General features: G+C 43.5%; 1 protein-coding gene and 1 long non-coding RNA gene across 13 annotated transcripts in view; both read left to right on the top strand.

The window, feature by feature from the left end:
- ZNF16 (zinc finger protein 16) overlaps positions 1-6995 on the top strand; it is a 60592-nt gene extending 53597 nt beyond the window's left edge. For all 12 annotated transcript variants that reach the window (XM_035276917.3, XM_035276912.2, XM_078352827.1 and 9 more), the window contains one exon: positions 4788-6995. In XM_035276917.3, coding sequence (XP_035132808.1) covers positions 4788-6640 — 1853 coding nt within the window. In that variant the 3' untranslated portion in view covers positions 6641-6995. The remainder of the gene's footprint in view (positions 1-4787) is intronic.
- An 882-nt stretch (positions 6996-7877) lies between these two features.
- LOC144579740 (uncharacterized) lies at positions 7878-26452 on the top strand. The gene is made up of 4 exons (XR_013527970.1): positions 7878-8015; positions 8104-8189; positions 15792-15904; positions 26325-26452. It is a non-coding gene; the product is annotated as an uncharacterized LOC144579740 (long non-coding RNA).
- Positions 26453-27028: the final 576 nt, after the last annotated feature.

The raw sequence follows: 27028 nt of genomic DNA, 5'->3' as shown, positions 1-27028 counted from the left end.
CCTGAGTGACAGAGCAAGGCTCTGTCTCAAAAAGAAAAATAAATAAAACATCATGCAGAATGGGGGGAAATTTGCCAATCATACTTTTGATAAGGGTGTAGTATATAGGATATATAAAAAAGTCTTACATCTCAACAACAAAACACAAGCTACCCAATTTAAAAACAGGTAAAGGGCTGGGACCGATGGCTCACACCTGTAATTCCAGCACTTTGGGAGGCTGAGGTGGGTGGATCACCTACAGTCAGGAGTTCAAGACCACCCTGGCCAACATGGTGAAAACCTGTTTCTACTAAAATTACAAAAATTAGCTGGGATTGGTAGCATACACCTGTAATCCCAGCTACTTGGGAGGCAGAGGTTGCAGTGAGCCGAGATCCTGCCATGCACTTCAGCCTAGGTAACAGAGCAAGACTCCATCAAATAAATAAGCAAATAATGGGCAAATTAACTTGAATAAACGTTTCTCCAAAGAAAATATGTGAATGGTTAACAAGCAACAGAAAAGATGCTTAACATTGGCCAGGTGCTGTGGCTCATGCCTATAAATCCCAGCACTTTTGGAGGCTGAGACAGGAAGATCATCTGAGGTCAGGAGTTCAAGACAAGCCCAGCCAACATGGCAAAATCCTGTCTCTACTAAATATACAAAATTTAGCCAGATGTGGTGGAGGGTGCCTGTAATCCTAGCTACTTGGGAGGCTAAGGCAGGAGAATTACTTGAACCTGGGAGGTGGAGGTTGCAATTAGCTGAGATCGTGCCATTGCACTCCAGCTTGGGCAACAAGAATGAGACTCCATTTCAAAAAAAAAAAAGATGTTTAGTATTGATCATTAGAGAAATGCAGATGAAAACCATAATGAGATTACTATTTTACGTTCATGAGGATGTCTATAATCAAAAAACCAAAAGGTAAAAGATATTCAAGAGGATGTGGAGAAATTGGGATCTTCATACATTGCTGCCAGGAATGTTAAGTGGCACAACTACTCTGAAAAATAATTTAGTGGTTCCTCAAAAGTTTGAACATAGTACCACTTCTTGGTATATACTCAAAAGAATTGAAGACACCTACTCAAACAAGTACATGTATATCATGTTCACAGCAGTGGTATTCATGATAGCCAAAAGGTGCAAACAGCCCAAATGTCCATCAATGGATGAATGATAAATTGTGGTATCTATATACAAATGAGTATAATTTGTCCATGAAAAGGAAGTACTGTACATGCTACACATGGATGAATCTCCAAAATATGCCAACTGAAAGAAACCAGACACAAAAGGTCACATACTATATAATTCCATTTATATGAAATATCCAGAATAGGTAAATTCGTAGAGACAGAATCCAGACTGATGGTTGCCAGGAGCTGGAGGAAGTGGTAGATGGGGATAAACTGCTTCATGGGTAAGAGGTTTTCCTTTGGAGTGATGGGAATGTTTTGAAAATAGAGGTAGTGGTTGCATAACATTATAGATGTACTAAATACTAGTGAATTGCTCATTTTACAATGATTTTATGTTATGTGAATTTCCCCTCAGTAAATTTTTAAGTCAAATGAAAACAACTTGCTGTAGGAAATGAAGAACTAAGGATCCCCACCGACCTGAGTGTGAGGTGCCTCTGGGGTTCGTTCAATAGATGGCCCAGCCAAGGCACTGAGGGAAGTTGTGATGCAACCATGAATGTATCATGGTTACACACGGCATTCACTTAAGCATGGTTTATGACCTGAGTACTTACCTAAGCTGTTTCAAAAACCTGGAAGTCACTCATTGCATGTTTTTAATCATAAAGATGTTTCCTCTGCAGGTGTGTTTCATTCTAGAAGGGCTCAGAGCCCTTGTCCTTCTCCAATTGGGTGTCTGTACAGTGCAAGCAACTGTATTTGCTTTCAAGTCTTTTCCTTCACCTTTAAGCCCAAATTTTACTGACCTTTTTTTTTTTTTGAGACGTAGTTTCACTCGTTGCCCAGGCTGGAGTACAATGGTGCGATCTTGGCTCACCACCGCAACCTCAGCCTCCTGAGTAGCTGGGATTACAGGCGTGCACCACTATGCCCAGCTAATTTTTTGTATTTTTAGTAGACAGGGTTTCACCATGTTGACCAGGATGGTCTCGATCTCTTGACCTCATGATCCACCCGCCTCAGCCTCCCAAAGTGCTGGGATTACAGGCTTGAGTCACCATGCTTAGCAATTTTACTGACTTTTAAAAAAGATTTTCTTACAGGAAAATAATACTTTTTATTTTCTATATCCTTTCTATAGAGGAACTCATTTTCCCCCCACAGTTCTTATATTACAGAGGAGAATTACATTGAATTTAGTCAGTCCAAAAAGTGATCTCTTACCATTTTACCTACAGAATTCATCTCTAGTTCCTATCTCAATAAAAGACTTTTATCTATCTAAACAGTGGCTTGGGCTAGAAAATCAGTTCCTCATGGTCACCATCTCCTGGTCCACACCAGTGACATCTCTTCTCAGTTGGAGGTCACCAAATCCAGCTAGTGGGCTGGTTTTTGCATCCTGTAAGCTAAGAATGGTTTTGTGGTGTTTTTCAAGGGTTTTAAAAACAAGACCATATGACAAAGATATAGCCATAACGCCTTACACAGCTCCTCTCTGACTCTTCACAGAAATGCCTTTCTGACTGCCATCTGTGTTGTTGGCACATCCTTCTTCATCCTTCCTTGGGTCACTTCACACAGCCAGAAGAGGGCAAGGATCTCCTAAGTCAAGGTTTGGCAGGGGTGGAGGATGACGGGAAAGCAAGTCCCAGGATGTCCCTGTCAGAGATGAAGACTTCTGTTCAGACCTTACCTGTCCCAGCAGCCCCCATCCCTCATTGCTCTTGGGAGCACAGCAGCATTTAGATGTCACATTTCCCAGACACCCCCTGGAGCCAGGGCTTGGGCTTCTGACATGGAGAGCTGAAGCTGGTGGGGGACATGTGGAGGGCTCCTGCAGCCCATGTGAAATGTATATCAGCAGGCCTGCCAAGGGGTAGCAGGGTGGTAAAGAAAGACACCTGCATCTTTGTGCTGGCATGTAGGGCAGCTTGACAGAAGAGGAGAGGCCTGATCTTAGACTCCAGGAAGCAGGCAGCTACAAGAGGGTGTTCTGGCTGAAAGCAGCACAACACTGTGAGTCACAGGTGTCAATTGACCCAGCATGAAGTGTCACCAAGAATGCAGTGGGCTGAGGGGCAGGTACCAGGAGGGTCATGGTGAGGGCTGGCCTAATGGCCAGATTGGATCTGCATTGACACCACAGCTCCTTGGGAACAGACAATTCAGACTGGAGGCAGAAATGAAATGCTTTTATGACAGATTCTGAAAGCCCCAGAAGGGGAGAGGCAGGGAGCAGGATGGGCCCCAGGAGGTGGGTGGGAGGGGCATTCGAGGGGCATCCTTCACCACCCAGTCAGTACTACTGACTGCAGCTAGACCAGAGGGCTTCATTTTTGGGGATGCAGTCCTGTATCAGGGAGTGATCCAGTCTGCAAGAGATAGCCAGGATGGTGGCGAGTAAACTGGATAGGGTGCTGGCATTTATGATCATGTAAGGGATCTCCAGTGAAGCCTGTGGAAGGGAAGCAGGCAGCCCAGGGGCCATGTGGAGAGTGCTCTGGGCAGGGCTGACAAAGGAGGACACATCTGCCCTGCTGAGAGTATAGCAAGAGCAGAGGTGGAGTTGGGGTGTGGGAGGGCCTGGGTCACACAGGCCCAAGAGGCACTGACTGGAAATTTGAGTGCATGATATTCCTGGGTCTGATGTCACCAGGCTGTGGGCAGAAGGGGAGGTTGGAGGCCAGGGAAGCTGCTCAGCATCCAGGTTGCAGTGTGGCTTGGGATGTCAGTTTGAATGAGAGACTCTTCATTTGAGTAAGGGACGCAGGGACATGATGGCCATGTTGTTCTGCAGGTGTGAAGAGGGGAAAGGGTGATGCTGAAGCCTTTTCTGGCAGACATGGAGCATTGTGTGCATTTCTGCCTGCAGAAAGATGATGTACATTGTTACTAGGCCGAAAGCCGTCTAGCAAACCAATCAGGATTGCAGGTTTTTGAAGGTACGGGTGGCTTTGACGGGACATAGCAGTCTCTAAAGGGACCTCTGTTGAATAGGATGGAATCTGACATTCCACACAGGAGTGGTTGAGTGATGCCTCCACGCAACTCAACCTGCCATGCCCTGTGAGCCAGCTATGTTTCTCTGTGTGCAACAGGGTCTCTCTCCATACTAGTGACTCCTAAGACTAAGCTGAATGCCATTGGCATGCACTGAGAACTGGAGGTAGCTGATAAGGGTCACACCTGGCAGTATGGTGAGAACAAAGGGTAAAATATGTAAAGAGTGGTGTCAGATGTTTTTCTGGTACAGGCGGAAGAGGTGAGAAGCACCTGAATTTGGGCTGCATTCCAAGGTAGAGCTGACAGGACTTGCAAGTGGCTTGCCATGGGTGTCAAGGAAGAGGGGAGTCAAGGGACACCCAGAATTTTGGCCTGAGCCAGAATGCAGACTGCAGGAACATTTGCTGAGATGTGGAGTCCTGGGGACCGCAGGTCATCAAGAGCTCTTACTCATCTACAGCCGCCATGCAGCCTTGTCACCTGGCGCTCCTCCCTCCCCTCCCTGATGCCCTCTGATCTGGACTGCTACCTTCGCAGTCCCCTGCACCCGTTGTCTCCTCCTCAGTTATTAGGTGCAAGTCTGGCTTTCTGAGTTTCTGCTCCTGCTGCAGCAATGCCTTCAAGTGACATTATATTTATTGTTTCAGATTGTGACAGCAGGACCGAAGACAAGGAGTTTCTTCACAAGGAAGACATTTGTGAAGATTTGGAATCACAGGCAGAAATACCAGAAAACTATGCTGGTAATGTTTCCCAGGTGCCCGAGCTTGGAGGTCTATGTGATGATGTAGCAGAAAGAGACTGGGGAGTCCCTGAAGGCAGGAGGCTGCTGCAGTCCCTCTCCCAGGAAAGGGACTTCACACCAGTGACCATGGGGCTCCTTAGGGGCCCCTTGGTGGAGAAAGATCTGGACTATAATGGTTTTGACAGTCGCTTCAGTCTGAGCTTAAACCTGATGGCATGTCAGGAAATCTCTACAGTAGAGAGGCCACATCCATATGACATGGATGACCAGAGCTTCCAGCACAGTGTGGACCTAACTGGTCATGAGGGGATTCCCACAGCTGAAAGTCCACTAATATGTAATGAGTGTGGGAAAACCTTCAGAGGAAATCCTGATCTTATTGAGCATCAAATAGCCCACACTGGGGAGACTTCCTTTATGTGTGATGATTGTGGGAAAACCTTCAGCCAGAACTCAGTTCTTAAAAACCATCATCGATCTAACATGAGTGAGAAAGCCTACCAGTGCAGCGAGTGTGGGAAAGCCTTCCATGGGCACTCAGACTTTTCTAAGCATCAGAGTCACCACAGCAATGAGAGACCTTATATGTGTAATGAATGTGGAAAAGCTTTCAGCCAGAACTCAAGCCTTAAGAAGCACCAAAAGTCCCACATAAGTGAGAAGCCATATGAATGCAGTGAATGTGGGAAGGCTTTTAGGCGGAGCTCAAACCTCATCCAACATCAACGAATCCATTCTGGGGAGAAGCCGTATGTATGCAGCGAGTGTGGGAAGGCCTTCAGGCGAAGCTCAAACCTCGTCAAACACCACAGGACTCACACAGGTGAGAAGCCTTTTGAGTGTGGTGAGTGTGGGAAAACCTTCAGCCAGAGTGCACACCTGAGGAAGCACCAGAGGGTCCACACTGGAGAGAAGCCTTATGAGTGTAATGATTGTGGCAAGCCCTTCAGTCGGGTCTCGAACCTCATTAAGCACCACAGGGTTCACACTGGAGAGAAACCCTATAAGTGCAGCGACTGTGGGAAAGCATTTAGTCAGAGCTCCAGCCTTATTCAGCATCGGAGAATTCACACTGGAGAAAAGCCTCATGTGTGTAATGTATGTGGAAAAGCCTTTAGTTACAGCTCAGTTCTCCGAAAGCACCAGATAATTCACACGGGTGAGAAGCCATACAGATGCAATGTCTGTGGGAAGGCCTTCAGCCACAGCTCAGCCCTCATTCAGCACCAGGGCGTGCACACAGGTGACAAACCCTATGAGTGTCATGAATGTGGGAAGACCTTCGGTCGTAGCTCCAATCTTATTCTTCACCAGCGAGTCCACACTGGAGAGAAACCCTATGAATGTACTGAATGTGGAAAAACCTTCAGCCAGAGCTCAACACTCATTCAGCATCAGAGAATTCATAATGGGCTGAAGCCCCACGAATGTAACCAGTGTGGTAAGGCCTTCAACCGAAGCTCAAATCTCATTCACCACCAGAAAGTTCATACTGGTGAAAAACCCTACACCTGTGTTGAATGTGGTAAGGGCTTCAGCCAGAGCTCACACCTCATTCAGCATCAGATTATCCACACCGGTGAGCGCCCCTACAAATGCAGTGAGTGTGGGAAAGCTTTCAGTCAGCGTTCCGTCCTCATCCAGCACCAGAGGATTCATACTGGGGTGAAGCCCTTTGACTGTGCTGCTTGTGGGAAAGCCTTCAGCCAGCGATCAAAGTTGGTAAAACACCAGTTGATTCACACCAGGGAGTAGCCTGTTTGGCTGGTAGGAGTGAAATAGAATAGTTTCCTCTCCAACTCCTGTCTGGCCATTGTCTCAGCCTCTGCCACTTCTCAGACCTAAAGCCTGGACCTAGCTCACTGCCCCACTGCCCCACTTCTGGTGGCCACATGGTCTAGGACACTCCTTTGAAACATACTTTACAGGCTCCCTTCTCACTGCCACTGCTCCTGCCTCTTGTGACCTCTTGGGTTTGGTTTGGTTTTTATAGCTGTGAACAGGCTGCACATTTGTTATGAGGGAGATTATGGAAGCTGTATATTCATCAATAGAGTTTATTGTAATCAAAAGTTACCAAAATAATAAAGTGATATTTGGTTTGAGATAACCATAGTAGTTTTTTTGTTTGGTAATTACTTTTGTGGGGTAAATTATTTGTCACTGGCTGTAATTGATATTTTGTTTACATAAGTCAAGAGTTTTTTCAGGTCCAATTGCTCTGTCATTCTCCCAGAAGTGGTACCTATTCACCACCACCAATTCCTTGCCCTTCTTTGTTCTTCTGGTTCCAAGACTTGAACCCAAGGCTTGCCCACTGCCCCAATTTTCTTTATGCATATCTGCAGTCTGAGGTCAGCTTTCTCCTCTCACTGGTCTGCTGTGACTCAGGCCCCCATCTCCCATTCTGGGCTGCTGCACAGTTCTACATGGCTGTTTCAGCTTCTAGTTTTTCGGCTACAGAGGAAGCTGTCTCCATGCACTTCATTTCCATGCCTGTAAGCTTTCAGGCTCTTGTTCCCACCTAGTCAGTGTCCTTCCCTGAGGGTCCAGCTCATGCACTCTCATCCTTTTTCAGAGCTGTGCTCCAGTCCCCAGAACAAGGAGAAAGCCTGGATACTGAGAGTTCCTCTCAATACTATCCAGCCTGTCTGGGGGTGTCAGGACACAGTTTCATGAAAAACCAAGCCCTGACCAAGTTTTGTTGGAACACAGTATACCCATTTGTTTACAGATAGCTATGGCAGCTTTTGCACCACAGAATCAAGCAGTTGTGATTGCATATGCTGCACAAAGCCAAAGTATTTATTTTCTGGTCCTTTATAGGAAGGTTTGCCGACCATGCTTTGGAATGCTCCCTGTGACCTAAGTTGACTATCAGAGCTGGATTTTCCCAGAGATGTGGAGTTCTTGCAGGAGTTGTAATATGTTTTGGGACCACGGGACTATACTGTGGAGTGGTTGCCTGTGTGAAGGTGGGTTATTCCTGCACAGTTTCCACAGCCAAAGAGCATCCATCCGCCTTGCCACTCCCCAACATACAGTATAGCCTCTGGAGAGATAGAAGACCTAAGTGTTGACCACAAAACTCTTACTGCAGTTAAGAGTTTTGTGAAGATTAAATGCAACGGTATGTGCAAGGTATTTTAAACTGTACCCAGTCCTTGGCACTCTGTGCTAGGCATTGTTAACACTAATTGAAAATTATTATCTCACAGAAGCACTAAGAGAGCTGAAGAAGTAGACTGGGGTCCAAGCTTCCAGGAAAGAATACAGAACCATCCCATGGAACTCCCCTCCCAAGGTAAATGCTGACTATTTAGGAATCCCACTGCTTTGCTGTGACCTAGGTGAGCAGGCAGAAGTCTAATTTTCCTATTTAACTATGCTTTGACTTCAGGGTTGTCCAGACAGATCTGAGCACCCAAACCAATTCTTGTTCACTACTAGCAGCAAGGGAGGCCAGGAAGTGTAGATGATGGCTTCTTTGTTGGGAAGGCTGTAGAGAGCCCCTAAAACATGAGAAAGTTTTATGAGACTTTGAATAGTCATAAATGATATATATCCACTATAAGCTACATTTTTTGTAGTTTTTATATTTTGAAATAAGTTCACACACAAAATTATTATGAGTACCACAAAGAACACTCAAATCTCTTCCGTCAAATTCCCCGGTTAGCATTTTGCCACATTTGCTGTATCATTTTCTTATTCTCCCTCTCTGTAGATACAGACATTTTTGCCCTGAGACTGAGTTGCCGATGTGATGCACTTTACTTCTAAATACATCAGCATGTGCTTCCTAAGAACAAGGATGTTCTCTTTCATGACCATAGTATTCGTTGGAAAATGATTTGGTTTTTTTTTTTTTTTGAAGCAAGGTCTTGCTCTGTCATGCAGGCTGGAATGCAGTGGTGCAATCACAACACTGCATCCTCAACCACGTGGGCTCAAGCAGTCCTCCCACCTCACCCTTCTGAATAGCTGGGACTGCAGGTGTGTGCCACCAGACCTGGCTAGTTTTGTTTTTTGTAAAGATGGGTCTTCCTATGTTCCCCAGGCTGGTCTCGACCTCCTGGTCTCAAGTAATCCAACCAAAGTGCTGGGATTATAGACATGAATCATTGTGCTTGGCCAGGAAAATGAATGTTGATGACATGCTACAATCTATAAACCTTATTAATGTTTGCCAGTTATCCTGGTAATGCCCTTTATAGGATTTCTTTTTTTAATTTTCCTGGCTGAGGATCCAATCTGTGATCACACATATGTAGTTGTCATGTTTTTCTATCTGGAGTACTTCTTCAGTCTTTTTTTTTTTAACTTTGAGACAGAGTCTTGTTCTGTTGCCCAGGTTGGAATGTGGTGGCATGATCTTGGCTTGCTGCAACTCCACCTCTCGAGTTCAAGCAATTCTCATGCCTCAGCCTTCGAAGTAGCTGGGACCACAGACATGTGCCACCATGCTTGGCTAATTTTTTTTTTTTTTTTTTTTTTTTTTTTAGGTGAGGGCATATTTTCAGTAGAGAGAGGATTTCACCAAGTTGTCCAGGCTGGTCTTGAACTCTTGACCTCAAGTGATTCTCCCACTGGGGCCTTCCAAATTGCTAGGATTACAGGTGTGAGCCACCATCCCCATCCAGTCTGTCTTTCAAAGATAAAATATTGCCATATTTGAAGAGCATGAGGCAATTATTTTGTAGACTGTCCTTCACCTTGGGTTTGTCCAGTGCTCTTTGATGATTTTTCCAGGAACCACATAAGAGATTTGTCCTTGGTGTGTCATTTCAGGAGATCTGTGATGGTTTTTGTGGTCAGTTTAGATGATGTAATCTTTATCACTTGGTTAAGATTGTGACTGCCAGACTTCCCCACAGTAAAGCCCCAGCTGTGGAATAAGTCCTTTTCCCAGGTGCTCTGGTGCCTTTCTGTGGAGAATAGTTTTTACAGAACAAGATATGGGTGTTAGGTGTGCTCACTATCATGAGGGTGTCACTGCTTCTGGGCTCTCAGCAGAGAGCTAGGAAATAAATGTAAGTGTATCTGTTTAAACACACTATCTTGTATCAATTTCCATAGCCATCAGTGTATTTAAAACCATTAATTTATTCCAATGCCACCAGTTCCATTTCAGTACCACGGGGTTCAGTCTATCAATTCAAGTCCTATGCCACAGGGTTCAATCTTTCAGTTCCAGTTCAATACCACAGGGTTTAATCTATCAGTTCCAGTTTAATACCACAGGGTTCAATTTATCAATTCCAGTGCAGTACCACAGAGTTCAGTCTGTCAATTCCAGTCCAATACCACAGGGTTCAATCTGTCAATTCCAGTCTAATACCACAGGGTTCAATCTACCCTTCCCTCTTTCCATAGTTGTAGCCCCCCAGCACCCCTTTTTTCAAAACAAAATATGGTCCCAATTATCCTTAGTATTAGATTTTCTTAATCTTGGAATATACTAAAAGTAGTTTCAGAATTGCTAGTCCATAACCACTGTGTAAAAACAACCTATTGATTGTTCAGTATCTGTCTACTGGCTTTTGCACTTTGATTTGAAGCTGTAGAGTCAGAATACTGCATACAAAAGATACTTGAGTCTTGGTTTTCTCTCTTTCGTGTAGCTATGTGATTCATATGTAACAATTAGTTGTATTTGTTTCTGTTGTGTTTATATCAGTTGTTTCCCTTATCCTTGTTGATTTCTTTTTTTTTTTTTTTGTAGGTAAGTGATCTCCCTTTTTAAACCATAAAATTCTTCAGAGTGACAGTAGGGAAAGAGAAACATGAATAAATACTGAAGTCTTTCTTGTTCATTCATAGACTCAATATCAGGAAGATGAAAATTTTTCCTAAATTGATCTCTGATTTTGGTGCATCCTCAGTCAAAATTTAAATAGGAAGCATTTGTGAACTAGTCCAAATTATCTTCACCCAGCAAAAGACACATGCAAGTAGCAGGTGTCTTAATGTTTGTTTGGCAGCAAATGAAGACACCAACTCACCTAGCATAAGTTAGAAGGGCATTTCTTGTCATGGGGAACAAGAAGTGAGTGCCATCAGGAACAACTGCAAGCTCTTTGTTTCCCCATATCCATTTCATTCTTTTCTCTTTAGATGTAGCAAGAAAATGGCTGCCCCACAGTCTGCTCCCAAGTTCACTTGTCCTCACATGTCTAGGGACAGAACCAATCTGAAAGTCACTGTGTCCTCAATTCATGGCCTCTTAAGAAAAAATATGACAGGGCCAGCCTCAGGCGGGTAACCCAATTCAGTCGCCTCTGGGACAGCAGGGTGTGGATCTTGGCCTGCCAACCAGTGCCAGTGTGTGGAAATCAAGATTTCTCTTGTGGGCATGCTAAACTTGAGGTGTCTGTGAAATAAAAGAGAAATGGAGATCTCAGTTAACTATGAATTTGGAGCTTAAAGACAGATTTGGGATGGAGATGAAATTTGGGAGTTATCAGCATTTTTAAAAAATGAGTTACGCATCTTTGGGAAAGCATGAGTTACTCTGGGAAGATAATTAGAGGACTTGGGACAGAGGCCTAAGATTCCCCAGCTTTGAACATTCTGGTGGAGGAAGAGAAGCAACAAAGGCACCTGAAGGGAAGAGACAGAGATAACCAGGAGAGAAACTATCATATCAAACACTGAGGAGAAGGGAGTTGAGACTTGGCTTCAGGGAAAGGCTGGTGGTCCTGCCAGGGCCCATGTTGGTGGAACAGAGGGACAGATGCTGGGTGGCTGGTGTGAGGGTGACTGGAGGGTCTGCACAGTCGAGGGGAGCAGAAGTGGTGGGGGCTGGTGGAGCTGAGAGGAAGGGAGATCCCCCAGAAGTTGAGGGGTTGGTGTTGTATAGACAGACACCTCCTGCATTGTACCAAGAAGAACAGAAAAATGGGCAAATGTAGTCAGTTTGTAGGTTTGGTGGTTTAGTTTTCGGCTTCCACGTTTTTAAGGATGCAGGAGGCAAAGTCATCAGTTGCAAATGGGGAGTGAGAGGTTGTGAGAAGTTTGAAAAGAGAAGAAAGTGGAGAGAGAGATCCAAGATGGCTGATTACTAGCAGCTCAGGATTGTAACTCCCAGTGAAAGTGCAGAGAATGAGAGGACGCCACACTTTCAGATGAATTTTTGTTGCTCACGGACCAGGAGATTCCCAGCGGAGGAGCCCCACGGGTCACCAGAGTGACTCTTGTGGCCAGTGTGGTGGTTTTGCCGGTGCCCCAGCATGGCAGTTCTTGGTGCAGAGTAAACGGGACTGGGTCCCCTTTTGGTCGACATTTGGAGCTCCGGGAAGGCAGAGTTGTCTATTTAGCTAATTCAAAAAGGGACTCAAGAAAAGCCAGATCAGAGATTCCCAGGCAGAAAAGCACCACGAATCTTAATGCCACTGTTTTAGCCAGTGCAGTGGGTTGCTCAGATTCCGGTGCTGGGAATCAACAAGTTGGACGTCCACTCAGAGACCTGATTTGAAAGTTGGTAATTACAAAGACGACAGGTGGATAAATTTACAATGATGGGAAGAAACCAGCCCAAAAGGGAGGAAAACACCCAAAACCAGAACACCTCTCCTTCTACAAGGGATCACAACTCCTCATCAACAAGGGAACCAGGCCTGATGGAGAATGAGTGTGTTCCAATAACAGAATTAGGCTTCAGAAGGTGGATAATATGAAACTTCTGTGAGTTAAAAGAACATGTTCTAGCCCAATGTAAAGAAACTAGGAACCTTGAAAAAAGGTTTGACGAAATCCTAACGAGAATAGACAGTCTAGAGAGGAATATAAGTGAATTAATTGAACTGAAGAATACAATACGAGAACTCCACAAAGTATGCACAGGTTTTTTTTTTTTAATTGCGTTTTAGGTTTTGGGGTGCATGTGCAGAACATGTAAGATAGTTGCATAGGTACACACGTGGTAGTGTGATTTGCTGCCTTCCTCTCCACCCACATCTGGCATTTCTCCCCATGCTATCCCTCCCCAGCTCCCCCCACCACTGTCGCTCCCCTATTCCCCACAATAGACCCCAGTGCATAGTGCTCCCCTCCCTGTGTCCATGTGTTCTCATTGTTCATCACCTGCCTATGAGTGAAAATATGTGGTATTTCATTTTCTGTTCTTGTGTCTGTTTGCTGAGAATGATGTTCTCCAGATTCATCCAAGCCCCTACAAAGGACACAAACTCATCGTTTTTTATTGCTGCATAATATTCCATGTGTATATGTTCCACATTTTCCCAGTCCAGTCTATCATCGATGGGCATTTGGGTTGGTTCCAGGTCTTTGCTATTGTAAACAGTGCTGCAATGAACATTCGTGATGCACAGGTTTTAACAGTTGAATTGATCAAGCAGAAGAAAGGATATCAGAGGTTGAAGACAAATTTAATGAAATGAAATGAGGAAACAAGATTAGAAAAGAAAGAGTAAAAAGGAATGAGCAGTCTCCAAGAAATATGGGACTATGTGAAAAGACCTAATTTACATTTGATAGGTGTACCTGAATGTCATGAAGAGAATGAATCCAAGCTGGAAAATATTCTTCAGGATATTCAGGAAAACTTTCCTAACCTAGTAAGGCAGGACAATATTCAACTTCAGGTAATACAGAGAACACCACAAAGATATTCCTCAAGTAGAGCAACCCCAAGACACATAATCGTTAGATTCACCAGGGTTGAAATAAAGGATAAAATTCTAAGGGCAGCTAGAGAAAGGTCAGGTTACCCATAAAGGGAAGCCTATCAGACTCACAGCAGATCTCTCAGCTGAAACCCTACAAACTAGAGGAGAGTGGGGGTCAATGTTCAATATCCTCAAAAAATTCAAAAAGAATTTTCAAACCAGAATCTCATATCCGGCCAAACTAAACTTCATAAATGAAGGAAAAATAAAATTTTTCATGAACAAGCAAGCACTCAGAGATTTCCTCACCAGCAGGCCTGCTTTACAAGAGCTTCTGATAGAAGCACTATACACAGAAAGGTACAACCATTATCAGTCATCCCAAAAACTTACCAAATGGTAAAGAGTATCTCCATAATGAAGACTCTATATCAACTAATGGGCAAAATAGCCAGCAAGCATTAAACAACAATATTAAACTCAGAAATAACAATATTAATCCTAAATTTAAATGGATTAAATGCCCCAATCAAAGACACAGACAGGCAAATTGAAAAAAAAGTCAAAACCCATCGGTTCGCTATATCTAGATCCATCTCATAAGCAAGGACATACAAAGACTCAAAACAAAGGTTTGGTGGAAGACTTACCAGTCAAATGGAGAGCAAAACAAACAAACAAAAAACAGGAGTTGTAACTTTTGTCTCTGACAAAATAGACTTTAATAATAACAAAGACTAAAAGAAACAAAGAAGGGAATTACATAATAAAAGGATCAATGCAACAACAGGAGTCAGTGATCACAAATATATATGCACCCAATACAGTAACACCCAGATACATAAGACAAGTTCTTAATGACTTATAGAGACTTGGACTCCCGCACGATAATAGCAGGAGACTTTGGCACAGATTGTTAATTGACAGATCAATGAGATAGAAAATTAACAGGGACATCTATGATTTGAACGCAGACCTGGAACAAGTAAACTCAGTGAATATTTATATAATTCTTCATCCCAGGTCCACAGAACATACATTTTTCTCAGTATCACATTACACCTATTTTGAAAGTGACCACATAATTGGAAGTAAATCACTCTTCAGCATTTGTATAGCATTTCACAGACTTAAGTGAAATATTGGTTGGCTGCTTGTTATTTTCTTCCCTTATTCTTTCCTGTCTCTGCTGTTAAGCACAATTGTTGGCATAAAAGAGGTTTTTATTACCTATTTTTAGATTGCATTCCAGCCTGGGCAATAGAGCAAGACTCCTGTTCTCTCTCCCCTTTTCTCTTTCTTTCAAAAAAAAAAAAAGTGTGGAAGTGTTGACTTGAGGATGGGAAGGTCAGTGCCACAAGGTTGAGCCTGTGCTCACTTCAGAGGCTGGCACTCCACCCACAGGGTGTTGGCTACACACATGCTCCCCAGGTCTCACTGTCACCTCCACCACAACGCCCTTTCCCAAGGCAACATCTGAAATTCCAACAGCAGCATGGCCCTGTTACCCTCCTAACTCACCTGTCCAGACTTTAAATATCATGCAAGCCAATCTGCTGACACATGCCTCCTCAGTCAGGCCCCTTTCTGGCCTCGTGTTTCTGCCTTTCTAGCCTGGATTTGATTACTAATTTTTTCCAGTAAATACTTGTTGAATGCTTTCTATATGCCAGACATGAGGCACCAAGGTGCAAGGATACAGCAGGAACAAGACAGGCATAAGTGCCTGCCCTGTGGAGTTATGTGCCAGTCGAAGAGGAAATGACCTAATGATCATGGTTACTGGAAAGCAAAACTAAAGCAGAGAGGGATTGAGGTCCATGTAGGGTTCAGGAGTGGTCTGGTTTTCAATGGGGACAATCAGGGAAGGTTTCACTGAGATGGCATTTGACCAGTGACTCAAAGCACATGAGAGTGTCAAATGAAAATAAAAGGATATTCAAGTATCAGGTAGAGAGAATAGTTAGTGAGACACCGGGCCTGAGATCTGTATTGTTTCAGGGTAACATGTCTAGAAGTAGAGTGAGCAAGGGAGAGAATGGGGAGGTAAGAGAGGTGCTAGAATATGTCATGAAGGTCTGTGCCCATTACTAAGACTTTGGGTTTTGCTCTGCGGGAAATGGGGAGATCCTGGAGGGTTCTGAGCAGAGGAGGATGATCTGACTTGCATCTGATATGATCACTGTTGTGTGAAGAGGAGACTGTGCATTCCTTACTGTATTTGATACCTTCTGACTCTATTTGTTCCTGTGATTCCGCCCTTCACCTCACCTCAGTGCCATTGGGAGATGGCCATCAGGAGACCCACTGCAGCTGAAGCACAGAATAGGCCACACTGATGGATGCAGTGGACTGTGCAGGGGCCACAGGAAGGTGCTGCCTAGGACAAGTAAGTGACCACCTCTTCCTGGTCCCTGGCACTACCAAGCATCCAACCAGACTTGACATATGTTGAGGTGCTTCATCCAAAGCCTAGGAAATTTTAATTTCAGCACGTTGTCATGTTTCCAAAGAGAAATAGTCTTGAAAAGAAATTTGTCAACCACAATTTTTTTCTGCCCTTTGACTTTGGTGATGTCCTCAGAAGTGTTTCTCAGGGAACAAATACCAACTCCACATGATGGAGAAAACCTAGGTCGTATATTTACTGACCCCATGAGCCTGGGATGCCTCTGTTCAGTGGGGCCTGGGGTGTATGGAAGATGATAGGAAAGCCCCTTTTTCTGTGTTTCTTTTTTTTAAATTGCATTTTAGGTTTTGGGGTACTTGTGAAGAACACGCAAGACTATTGCATAGGTACACACATGGCAGCGTGATTTGCTGCCTTCCTACCTTTCACCTATATCTGGCATTTCTCCCCATGCTATCTCTTCCCAACTCCCCACCCCCCGCTGTCCCTCCCCTATTTCCCCCCAACAGACCCCAGGGTGTGATGCTCCCCTCCCGGTGTCCATGTTTTCTCATTGTTCAACACCTGCCGGTAAGTGATAACATGTGGTGTTTGATTTTCTGTTCTTGTGTCAGTTTGCTGAGAATGATGGTTTCCAGGTTCATCCATTTCCCTACAAAGGACAGGAACTCATAGTTTTTGATGGCTGCATAGTACTTCATGGTGTATATGTGCCACATTTTCCCTGTCCAGTCTATCATCGATAGGCATTCCAGGTCTTTGCTATTGTAAACAGTGCTGCAATGAACACACGTGTGCATGTGTCCTTATAGTAGAAAGATTTATAATCCTTTCAATATATGCCCAGTAATGGCATTGCCGGGTCAATTGGAATTTCTATTTCAAGGTCCTTGAAAAATCGCCACACTGTCTTCCACAATGGTTGAACTAATTACACTCCCACCAACAGTGTAAAAGTGTTCCTATTTCTCCACATCTTTTCTAGCATCTGTTGTCTCCAGATTTTTTAATGATCGCCATTCTAACTGGCGTGAGATGGTATCTCAATGTAGCTTTGATTTGCATCTCTCTAATGACCAGGGATGATGAGCATTTTTTTTATGTTTGTTGGCCTCATGTATGTCTTATTTTATAAAGTGACTGTTCATATCCTTTGCCCAATTTTGAATGGGCTTGTTTGTTTTTTATTGTAAATCTGTTTTAGTTCTTTGTAAATTCTGGATATCAGCTCTTTGTCAGATGGGTAGACTGCAAAATTTTTTTCCCATTCTGTTGGTTGCTGATTCACCCTAATGACTGTTTCTTTTGCCATGCAGAAGCTGTGGAGTTTGATTAGGTCCCATTTGTCTATTTTGGCTTTTGTTGCCAATGCTTTTGGTGTTTTGATCATGAAGTCCTTGCCTACACCTATGTCCTGAATGGTTTTGCCTAGATTTTCTTCTAGAATTTTTATGGTATTAGGTCTTACGTTTGTCTTTAATCCATCTGGAGTTAATTTTAGTGTAAGGTGTCAGGAAGGGGTCTAGTTTCTGCTTTCTGCACATGGCTAGCCAGTTTTCCCAACACCATTTATTAAACAGGGAATCCTTTCCCCATTGCTTGTTTTTATCAGGTTTGTCAAGGATTGGATGGTTGTAGATATGTTGTGTTGCCTCCGAGGCTTCTGTTCTGTTCCATTGGTCTATATCTGTGTTTTGGTACCAGTGCCATGCTGTTTTGATTACTGTAGCCTTGTAGTATAGTTGGAAGTCCAGTAGTGTGATGCCTCCCGCTTTGTTCTTTTTGCTTAGAATTGACTTGGCTATGCAGGCTCTCTTTTGGTTTTATATGAAGTTTAAGGTTTTTTTTTTCCAGTTCCGTGAAGAAGGTCATTGGTAGCTTGATGGGGATAGCATCGAATCTGTAATTACTTTGGGCAGTGTGGCCATTTTCACAATATCAATTCATTCTAATTATGAGCATGGAATGGTTGTCCATCTGTTTGTGTCCTCTCTTATTTCTTTGAGCAGTGGTTTATAGTTCTCCTTGAAGAGGTTCTTTATGTTCCTCGTTAGTTGTATTTTCAGGTATTTTATTTTTTTTGTAGCAATTGTGAATGGCAGTTCGTTCTAAGTGTGGCTCTCTTTAAATCTGTTATTGGTGTATAGGAATGCTTGTGATTTTTGCACATTGTTTTTGTGTCCTGAGACTTTGCTGAAGTTGCTTATCAAATCAGGAGATTTTGGGCTGAGACGATGGGGTCTTCTAGATATACAATCATGTCATCTACAAATAGAAACAATTTGACTTCCTCCTTTCCTATTTGAATACCCTTTATTTCTTTTTCTTGCCTGATTGCTCTTTTTCTTGCCTGAAGTGGTGAGAAAAGGCATCCTTGTCTAGTGCCAGATTTCAAAGGGAATGCTTCCAGTTTTTGCCCATTCAGTATAATATTGGCTGTTGGTTTGTCATAAATAGCTTTTATTATTCTGAGATACGTTTCATCAATTCCTACTTTATTGAGGGTTTATAGCATAAAGGGCTGTTGAATTTTGTCAAAGGCCTTCTCTTCATCAATTCAGATAATCATGTGGCTTTTGTCTTTGGTTCTGTGTATGTGGTGAATTACATTTACAGACTTGTGTATGTTGAACCAGCCTTGCATTCCTGGGATGAATCCTATTTGATCATGCTGGATAAGCTTTTTGATGTGCTGTTGCAATCGACTTGTCAGTATTTTATTGAAGAATTTTGCATCTGTGTTCATCATGGATATTGGCCTGTAGTTTTCTTTTCTTGCTGAGTCTCTGCTGGGTTTTGGTATTAGGATGATGTTGGACTCATAAAATGATTTGGGAAGGATTCCCTCTATTTGGATTATTTGGAATAGTTTCAGAAGGAATGGTACCAGCTCCTCTTTGTATATCTGGTAAAATTCAGCTGTGAACCCATCTGGACCTGGGCTTTTTTTGTATGGTAGGCTCTTAATTGCTGCCTCAACTTCAGACCTTGTTGTTGGTCTATTCAGAGTTTTGCCTTCTCCCTGGTTCAGGATTGGGAGGACGCAAGTGTCTAGGTATTTATCCATTTCTTCCAGGTTTACTAGTTTATGTGCATAGAATTGTTTGTAATAATCTCTGATGATGGTTTAAATTTCTGTGGAATCTGTGGTGATATCTTCTTTATAGGTTTTTTTTTTTGCATCTATTTGGTTATTCTCTCTCTTCTTTTTTATTATTCTGGCTAGTGATCTATTCTGTTGATCTTTTAGAAAAGTCAGCTCCTGGATTTATTGATTTTTTGAAGGTTTTTTTTGTGTTTCTATCTCCTTCAGTTCTGTTCTGATCTTAGTTATTTCTTGTCTTCTGCTAGGTTTTGAGTTTTTTGATCTTGCTCTTCTAGCTCTTTCAATTTTGAGATAGGGTGTCAATTTTAGATTTTTTTTTCTTCTCATGTGGGCATTTATTGGTATATATTTTCCTCTAGAGTCTGCTTTAAATGTGTCCCAGAGATTCTGACATGTTGTGTTTTCGTTCTCATTGGTTTCAAAGAACTTCTTTATTTATGCCTTCATTTCATTGTTTATCCAGTCAACATTCAAGAGCCAGTTGTTCAGTTTCCATGAAGCTGTGTGGTTCTGGGTTGGTTTGTGAATTCTGAGTTCTAACTGGATTGCACTATGATCTGAGAGACTGTTTGTTATGATTTCAGTTGTTTTGCATTTGCTGAGGAGTGCATTACTTCCAATTATGTGGTCAATTTTAGAGAGGTGTGATGTGGTGCTGAGACGAATGTATATTCTGTGGATCTGGGGTGGAAAGTTCTGTAAATGTCTATCAGATTTGCTTGCTCCAGGTCTGAGTTCAAGCCCTGGATATTTTTGTTGATTTTCTGTCTGGTTGATCTGTCTAATATTGACAGTGGAATGTTAAAGTCTCCCACTATTATTGTGTGGGAGTCTAAGTCTCTTTGTAAGTCATTAAGAACTTACCTTATGTACCTGGGTGCTCCTGCATTGGGTCCATATATGTTTAGGATCATTAGCTCTTCTTGTTGTATCGATCCTTTTACCATTATGTAATGGTCTTCTTTGTCTCTTTTGATTTTTGTTGGTTTAAAGTCTATTTTATCAGAGATGAGAATTGTAACTCCTGCTTTTTTTTGCTCTCCATTTGCTTGGTAAATGTTCCTCCATCCCTTTATTTTGTGTATCCTTGCATGTGAGATGGGTTTCCTGGCTACAGCAAACCGATGGGTTTTGGATTTTTATCCAATTTGCGAGTCTGTGTCTTTTGATTGGTGCATTTAGTCCATTTACATTTAGGGTTAATATTGTTATGTGTGAATTTGATACTGCCATTTTGATGCTAGCTGGCTGTTTTGCCCGTTAGTTGTTGTAGATTCTTCATTATGTTGATGCTCTTTAGCATTTAGTGTGATTTTGGAATGGCTGGTACTGGTTGTTCCTTTCTATGTGTAGTGCCTCTTTCAGGAGCTCTTGTAAAGCAGGCCTGATGGTGACAAAATCTCTGAGTACTTGCTTGTTCGCAAAGGATTTTATTTTTCCTTCACTTCTGAAGCTCAGTTTGGCTGGATATGAAATTATGGGTTGAAAGTTCTTTTCTTTAAGGATGTTGAATATTGGCCCTTAGTCTCTTCTGGCTTGTAGTGTTTCTGCCGAGAGATCTGCTGTGAGTCTGATGGGCTTCCCTTTGTGGGTGACCCGACTTTTCTCTCTGGCTGCCCTTAGTATTCTCTCCTTTATTTCAACCTTGTTGAATCTGACGATTATGTGCCTTGGGGTTGCTCTTCTTGCGGAATATCTTTGTGATGTTCTCTGTATTTCCTGCATTTGAGTGTTGGCCTGTCTTGCTAGGTGTGGGAAATTTCCCTGGATAATGTCCTGAAGAGTATTTTACAGCTTGGATTCATTCTCTTCGTCACATTCTGGTATGCCTATCAAATGTAGGTTAGGTCTCTTCACATATTCCCACATTTCTTGGAGACTTTATTCATTCCTTTTTGCGTTTTTTTCTCTGATCTTGGTTTCTCATTTTATTTCATTGAGTTGATCTTCAACTTCTGATATTTTTTCTTCTGCTTGGTCATTATGGCTATTGAAACTTGTGCATGCTTCACGAAGTTCTCGTATTGTGTTTTTCAGCTCCTTTAATTCATTCGTATTCCTCTCTAAGTTATCCATTCTTGTTATCATTTCCTCAAATCTTTTTTCATATCTTTTTTCAAGGTTCTTAGTTTCTTTGCATTGATTTAATACATGTTCTTTTAGCTCACAAAAGTTTCTCATTATCCACCTTCTGAAGTGTAATTCCATCATTTCATCACAGTCATTCTCCGTCCAGCTTTGTTCCCTTGCTGGTGAGGAGTTTTGGTCCTTTCTAGGAGGCGAGGTGTTCTGGTTTCGGGTGTTTTCCTCCTTTTTGCGCTGGTTTCTTCCCATCTTTGTGGATTTATCCACCTGTCATCTGTGTAGTTTCTGACTTTTCAATTGGGTCTCTGAGTGGACACCCAGATTGTTGATGATGAAGTATTTCTGTTACTTGGTTTTCCTTCTACCAGTCTAGTCCCTTTGCTGTACGACTGCTGAGGTCCACTCCAGGCCCTGCTTGTCTGGGGTGCACCTATAGCAGCTGCAGAACAGTGAGGGATGCTACCAGTTTCTTTTTCTGCTATCTTTGTCCCAGGATGATGCCTGCCAAACATCAGTCTTTAGGATATAGAGGGGTCAGGGAGCTGCTTGAGGAGACAGTCTGTACTTTATAGGAGCTCAAGTGCTGAGCTGTGAGCTCTGTCATTCATTCAGGGCTGTTAGGCTGCTATGTTTAATTCTGCTGCAACAGAACTCATAAAAAAACCCTTTTATTCTCAGATGCTCTGTCTGGGGGCTTGGGGCTTTTTTTTTTGAGTGTCTGTTGTGTTGTCCTGCCCATCTAGGAGGCAGTTTAGTCACTATTTGCCTGCCAAGGCTCCGCCCTGCTGGTGTCAGGTTCTCCCTGTTGCTGCAGGCTCTGCCCTTCTGCTGCAGTCTCCGCCCTGCTGCCATGGGCTATGCCCTGCGGCGGAGTCTCTCTGTTGTAGCGGTTTGCCTCGGCAATCGTAGGCTGCTTCAGCAATGGGCGTGTACCTCAGTAGGGGTGGTTTGCCTTGGTAATGGCAGACGCCCCTCCCCCACAGAGCTGCACCCTCAGGGAACCTCTCCACCGGGAGCGTTTGGAATCACCATTTAATTTGTCCCACTGCGCTACCCCAAACGTTGTGTCCCTGGAATCTCCTGGGTTGGCTCACTGTCCAAGTCCCGTTGAGTCTCAAGTTCAGCCCTCTCAAGTCTCAGGTTGCCAGTTCAACAGGGCACCTGGACCAGTGTGCTTTGTGCGGAGCACTGTGTAGCACCACTGCAGTACAGTGCGGGTCCCCGCCACACCGGCTGCCGGCTGCACCAGCCAAAACCTCTGCCTGGCGTCCCGCATCTCTTTTATACCTGGGAATTTTCCCATTCTGTGGGCAACAAAGATCCGCCTGGAAATGCGGCCCTGACTCACCATCTCTGCGCATTGACCATGAGTTTCAATCCTGGGTTGTTCTCACAGTGCCATCTTGAGTGAATCTCCATATGGAGGATTTGAAAACAAAGATAGAAATGAAGTCAAGACAAAAATAGCATATGGGTCAAAAGGTAGTGGATGAAATCAGAGCACTGAAAGTGCGGCAGCATAGGTAATCAAGGAAGTAACCATGTCCTTGGGATGCAGCAACTGTGGTGACTGTACAATCAACACAATAAGCCTCAGCACTGATATACAGTTAAGCTCATTCCAGAAAAGCTATCTTCAGTAGAGAATTTACCCTGCAGAGAGCATGCACATTTTGATTTTACCTGTCTTCAGACTTACCCTTAACTCATAAAAACAGAGCCCTGGTTGAAGATTTAAGATGTGAATGAGACAAGCAACATGTATGAAAAGCATATATAAGCATGTACAACAAGCATTGTATAAACAACAAGCATTGTATGAACATACAGCTAACACACATGTGCACTCACAGGACCATCCAGAACATACTTACTAACAGCACCTGTTCCCACTTCTTTATGAATAATCATGTAAGATTCCCATAAGGGGAGTCTCCCTGGTGCCAGTCTTTGCTATCTCATCCTTATGAGTATCTGGCCCTGAATTCTCTCTTTCTCAGGTGTACTGTGTATTGTGCATTTAACTTTCCAAATATTCTTTCTCCTTTGAAATTCTCTATGCAGCATCTCCTTTGCTGTGTATCTTGTTTAAATTCTTTTAAAATAAGAAGAGAAGAACCGAGGTCTCACAATAGCCGTCAACAAAAGGTCCTTGCATTATTCAAAAAGAAAGTAGAAATATTGATTAACTTAAGACTTTCATACATTAAGAATGCATTTTAAAATTTCAAGATCAACCACTAAAAGAATAAAAATAGAGTACGTAGTTTCCAAACTAGCAGAGAGAGAAACATGAGAAGAGAGAAAAAAATCTATAATCAAAGCAAAGTGAGAAATGGAAAAAGGGGTGGAAAAACAAACAGGATAAATCCATAAAGTATCTATAAGTAGGCTAAATTTTCCTGTCAGGAGGCAAAGATTGCAAGGCTAGATTTAAAAGATCAAGCCATATGGAGATCTTAAAAAAACTTGAGCACAAAGTTTGAAAGTAAGAACATAGAGAAAAGCAAACTGTTGAAGCTGTATAGCTATTATATGAAATCAACTGTAAGACCAAAAGTTTTACTATAGGTAAAAGAATGTCACTACATAATTCTAAAACATTCAAATTCACCAGAAAGGTATAAATATTTGAAATTTATGGAAGAAAAATCCCCTCAAATATACCTAAAATTATAGACTGGCAAAGAGCAATACAGAAATTCACCATTAGAGTGGGAGAGTGTTATATGCCTCTCTTAATAATTGATAGACCAGAGAGACAAAAATGATATTATTATAGGTGAAGAGATTTTTCCTCTTCTGACAAAATATGTGGTTCCTTCTTCAGCACCAACTGGAGGTCCAACAAAATCTGTTTGATTCTTGTGCTGTCTGCCCAGAGTTAGCATCTGACTCCACAGGTTTAAGATTAAGTATCACAAGTCTGCCTACACTTAAGACAACAGTTGCAAATAGGTACCCAGGTTACCCACACTTTTGTCTGACTTCGTTATAAAGTTGGGCATTTTCCCAAGCCACCTCCTCTCCCAGGTTTAATAATTTGCTAAAATGATTCACGAAACTCAGGAAAATGCTATGCTTACTTTTACCATTCACTATAAGGGATACAAATGAACAGACATGAAGACAGGGCAAGATTCAGAAGGGTCCCAAGCACAAAATGGCCTGTCTCTGTGGAGGTTGGGCACACTACTTACTTGGCACATAGATATCTGAGCTAACTCAAAAGCTGCCCAGACCCAGTCATTTTGGAGTTTTTATGGAGGTTTCATTATACAGGCATGATGGTGTCTATTGGTGATTAACTCAATCTCCAGCTGCTTTCCGCTTCCCAGACGTTGAAGGGTGGGTCAGAACCTCCAAGCTTCTAATCAAGGCTTGATCTTTCTGCTGACCAGCCACTATCCTAAGCTATCTAGGGGCTTGCCAAGAGTCACCTCAGAACAAAACATGCTCCGATCACCCTTATCGCTGAGGAAATTCCAACTGTTTTAGGAGCCCTCTGCCATGAACCTGGGACAAAAAGCAAATGTTTTTAATATACCATAAAGATATAGATGATTTATGCTCCAATTTGAATGCTGATAGCAATTAAAAACATGTCAGGAAATAATTAACAAAATGTGAAAGGTATTCACAGAGAAAGTCATAAAACTGTATTAAAAATACTAAAAGGAAACCAATGTAAATGAAGAGGTATACCAGGTTTGGGTTAGATTTATTTTATTTAATATGGAGATTCAATTTCCCCCCAAATGCTCCATAGAATTATTGGTATTCTAATAAAAATCTCAAAGAAGTTTTTAATGGGAAAAAAGGCTGATTTAAAAAATGTATGTGCTGGTCATATACAGGAACAGTGGCTCATGCCTGCAATCTCAGCATTTTGGGAGCCGAGGTGGATCACTGGAGGTCAGGAGTTCCAGACCAGCCTGGTCAACATGGCAAAATCCCTTCTGTACTAAAAATACAAAAATTAGATGGGTGTGGTAATATGCACCTGTAGTTTCAGCTACTTGGGAGGCTGAGGCATAAGAATCACTTGAATCAGGGAGGTAGAGGTTGCAGTGAGCCAGGATCACACCACTGCACTCTGGCCACGGTGACAGAGTGAAACTTGGTCTCAATAATAGTAAGTATACACTAAGACAAAGGGCCAAAAATAGTCAAGGTGACTGTGTTTGTTTTGTGCTGCTATAAAAGACTATGTGAGACTGGGCAATTTTTAGAGAAAATACCTTGATTTGGCCTCTGGTTCTGTAGGCTGGGATGTCAAAGATTGGAGGGGCTGCATCTGGTTAGGGCCTTCTTGCTGCATCCTCAAAGAAATGAGGGGATCAGTGGAGGAGATCAGTGGAGGCAGAGTACAGCAAGGTCTGGAAATAGTTACGTATGTATGATTTGTAGAGCATGTGCTGGCTGGACAGTCAGGTAAAGGGTAGACCATGGCAGTTAAGGACCTTGGACTTTATCCAGAGAAAATGGAAGATTTTTAGGCAGAATCTATGGCCACTGTTATGGTCAGTTTTTGTTTAGAAAGATCACTGTAGCAGCAGGTGGTTCAGGAAAGACAGCAAGAACTGAGACTGGAAGCACAGAGATGAGTGAGTAATTCGTTCCAGTGGTTCAGGCTGGGGGATGATGTGTGTGGGAGCTTGCAGCAGGCGGTGGGCGGGGGTGGGTGGCAGTGGAGATTATTTACAAAATAAATGGATAGGACCTGGTGCCTGGGGAAGAGGAAGGAATTGGGTGTGAGGCCCGTGTTCAGGCAGATGTCTGGATTGAGAAAGTTTTCTGGAAGAAGCAGTTTTGGATCAGTCAACCGAGGCAGAGAAAGGCCCTTTTGGAGATGGAATGCACTCCCTCCAGTCTCCTGGGACTAAAACACAAACCAAACTGTGGTGGTTTTAAAACGTCTAAAAAGTCTTCCTCTCTCATGAAGCAGCTTCATGAGAGACCATGAGCTACAACCACTAGCCACACTGTTGCTAGATCCCTGACCCTCAGAAAAGTATGAGGTAATATGTGTTGTTTTCAATCCGCTGAATTTTGGGGGTAATGTGTAAAACTACTGTAAATAACCATCAGTGACGACCAAACTTTTGCCCTCTGAGACCCACCAGAGGCAGCTAACACTCCCCCCACCCCACCCCCACCCCCCGCCGTCTCAGGAAACACCACTTTCCACTCTTGTGTCCCCGACAGGAATCATCAGACATCGCTGACTCTTACCTTCTCAAGCAACACAACCCACCCTCCTGGCGCCTCACTCTGCCTCACCTCAGCCTCTAGGCAATATCTCTCGGTTGTGAGGCCTTCATTGGCGGGGGTCGAGTGTTGTATGTGACCCCAGGTCTCCAGTAAGACATGGTGGGAGGGAAGCAGCCTGGTGAAGGCAGGTGGTGGGATGGGGCTCTCTCCCTCTTCCCCATGCCGCCACCCTCCCTCACGCCCATATCCCGTCCAAAGCTCTTCCCGCGTCTGTTTCTGAAACCCCTCCACGTCCCCCTCCACCTCAGACCTCACCCTAGCCCCCGCGTCCCGCGACGCCAGCCTCTCACCCCACCGCGCCCTGACCCTCGCCGACCGAGCATCGCGGGCTGCACCGGGTCCCAGGCCTGTGCCTCTTCCCCAGCTCCCAGAGGTTTTTGCCAACCACCCTCCTGCGCCACAGCTGTTCATGTGCTGTTTACTTGCTTTTCCCTCCCCACCAAAAGGTGAGCCTTGAGAGGACACACCCTTGCGTAGAGCTTTGAACTTTTATCCGGAAAGGTGCCGGGCACATAATCAATGCCCGCGAGCACTCGCTTACGAGGGTCCTCCCGAGACCCACCGCAGCCTCTTCCCGGAGCCCCGAGGCCCCGCCCCTCACGGCTCCGCGCCCCGCCCCGCTTGCGCCCTGCGGGACC

The sequence above is a fragment of the Callithrix jacchus genome, chromosome 16, assembly GCF_049354715.1.
Source record: "Callithrix jacchus isolate 240 chromosome 16, calJac240_pri, whole genome shotgun sequence".
Taxonomy (NCBI): Eukaryota; Metazoa; Chordata; class Mammalia; order Primates; family Cebidae; genus Callithrix; species Callithrix jacchus.
Note: the sequence above shows the minus strand (reverse complement) of the source record. Positions and strands in the feature narration are given on the sequence as shown.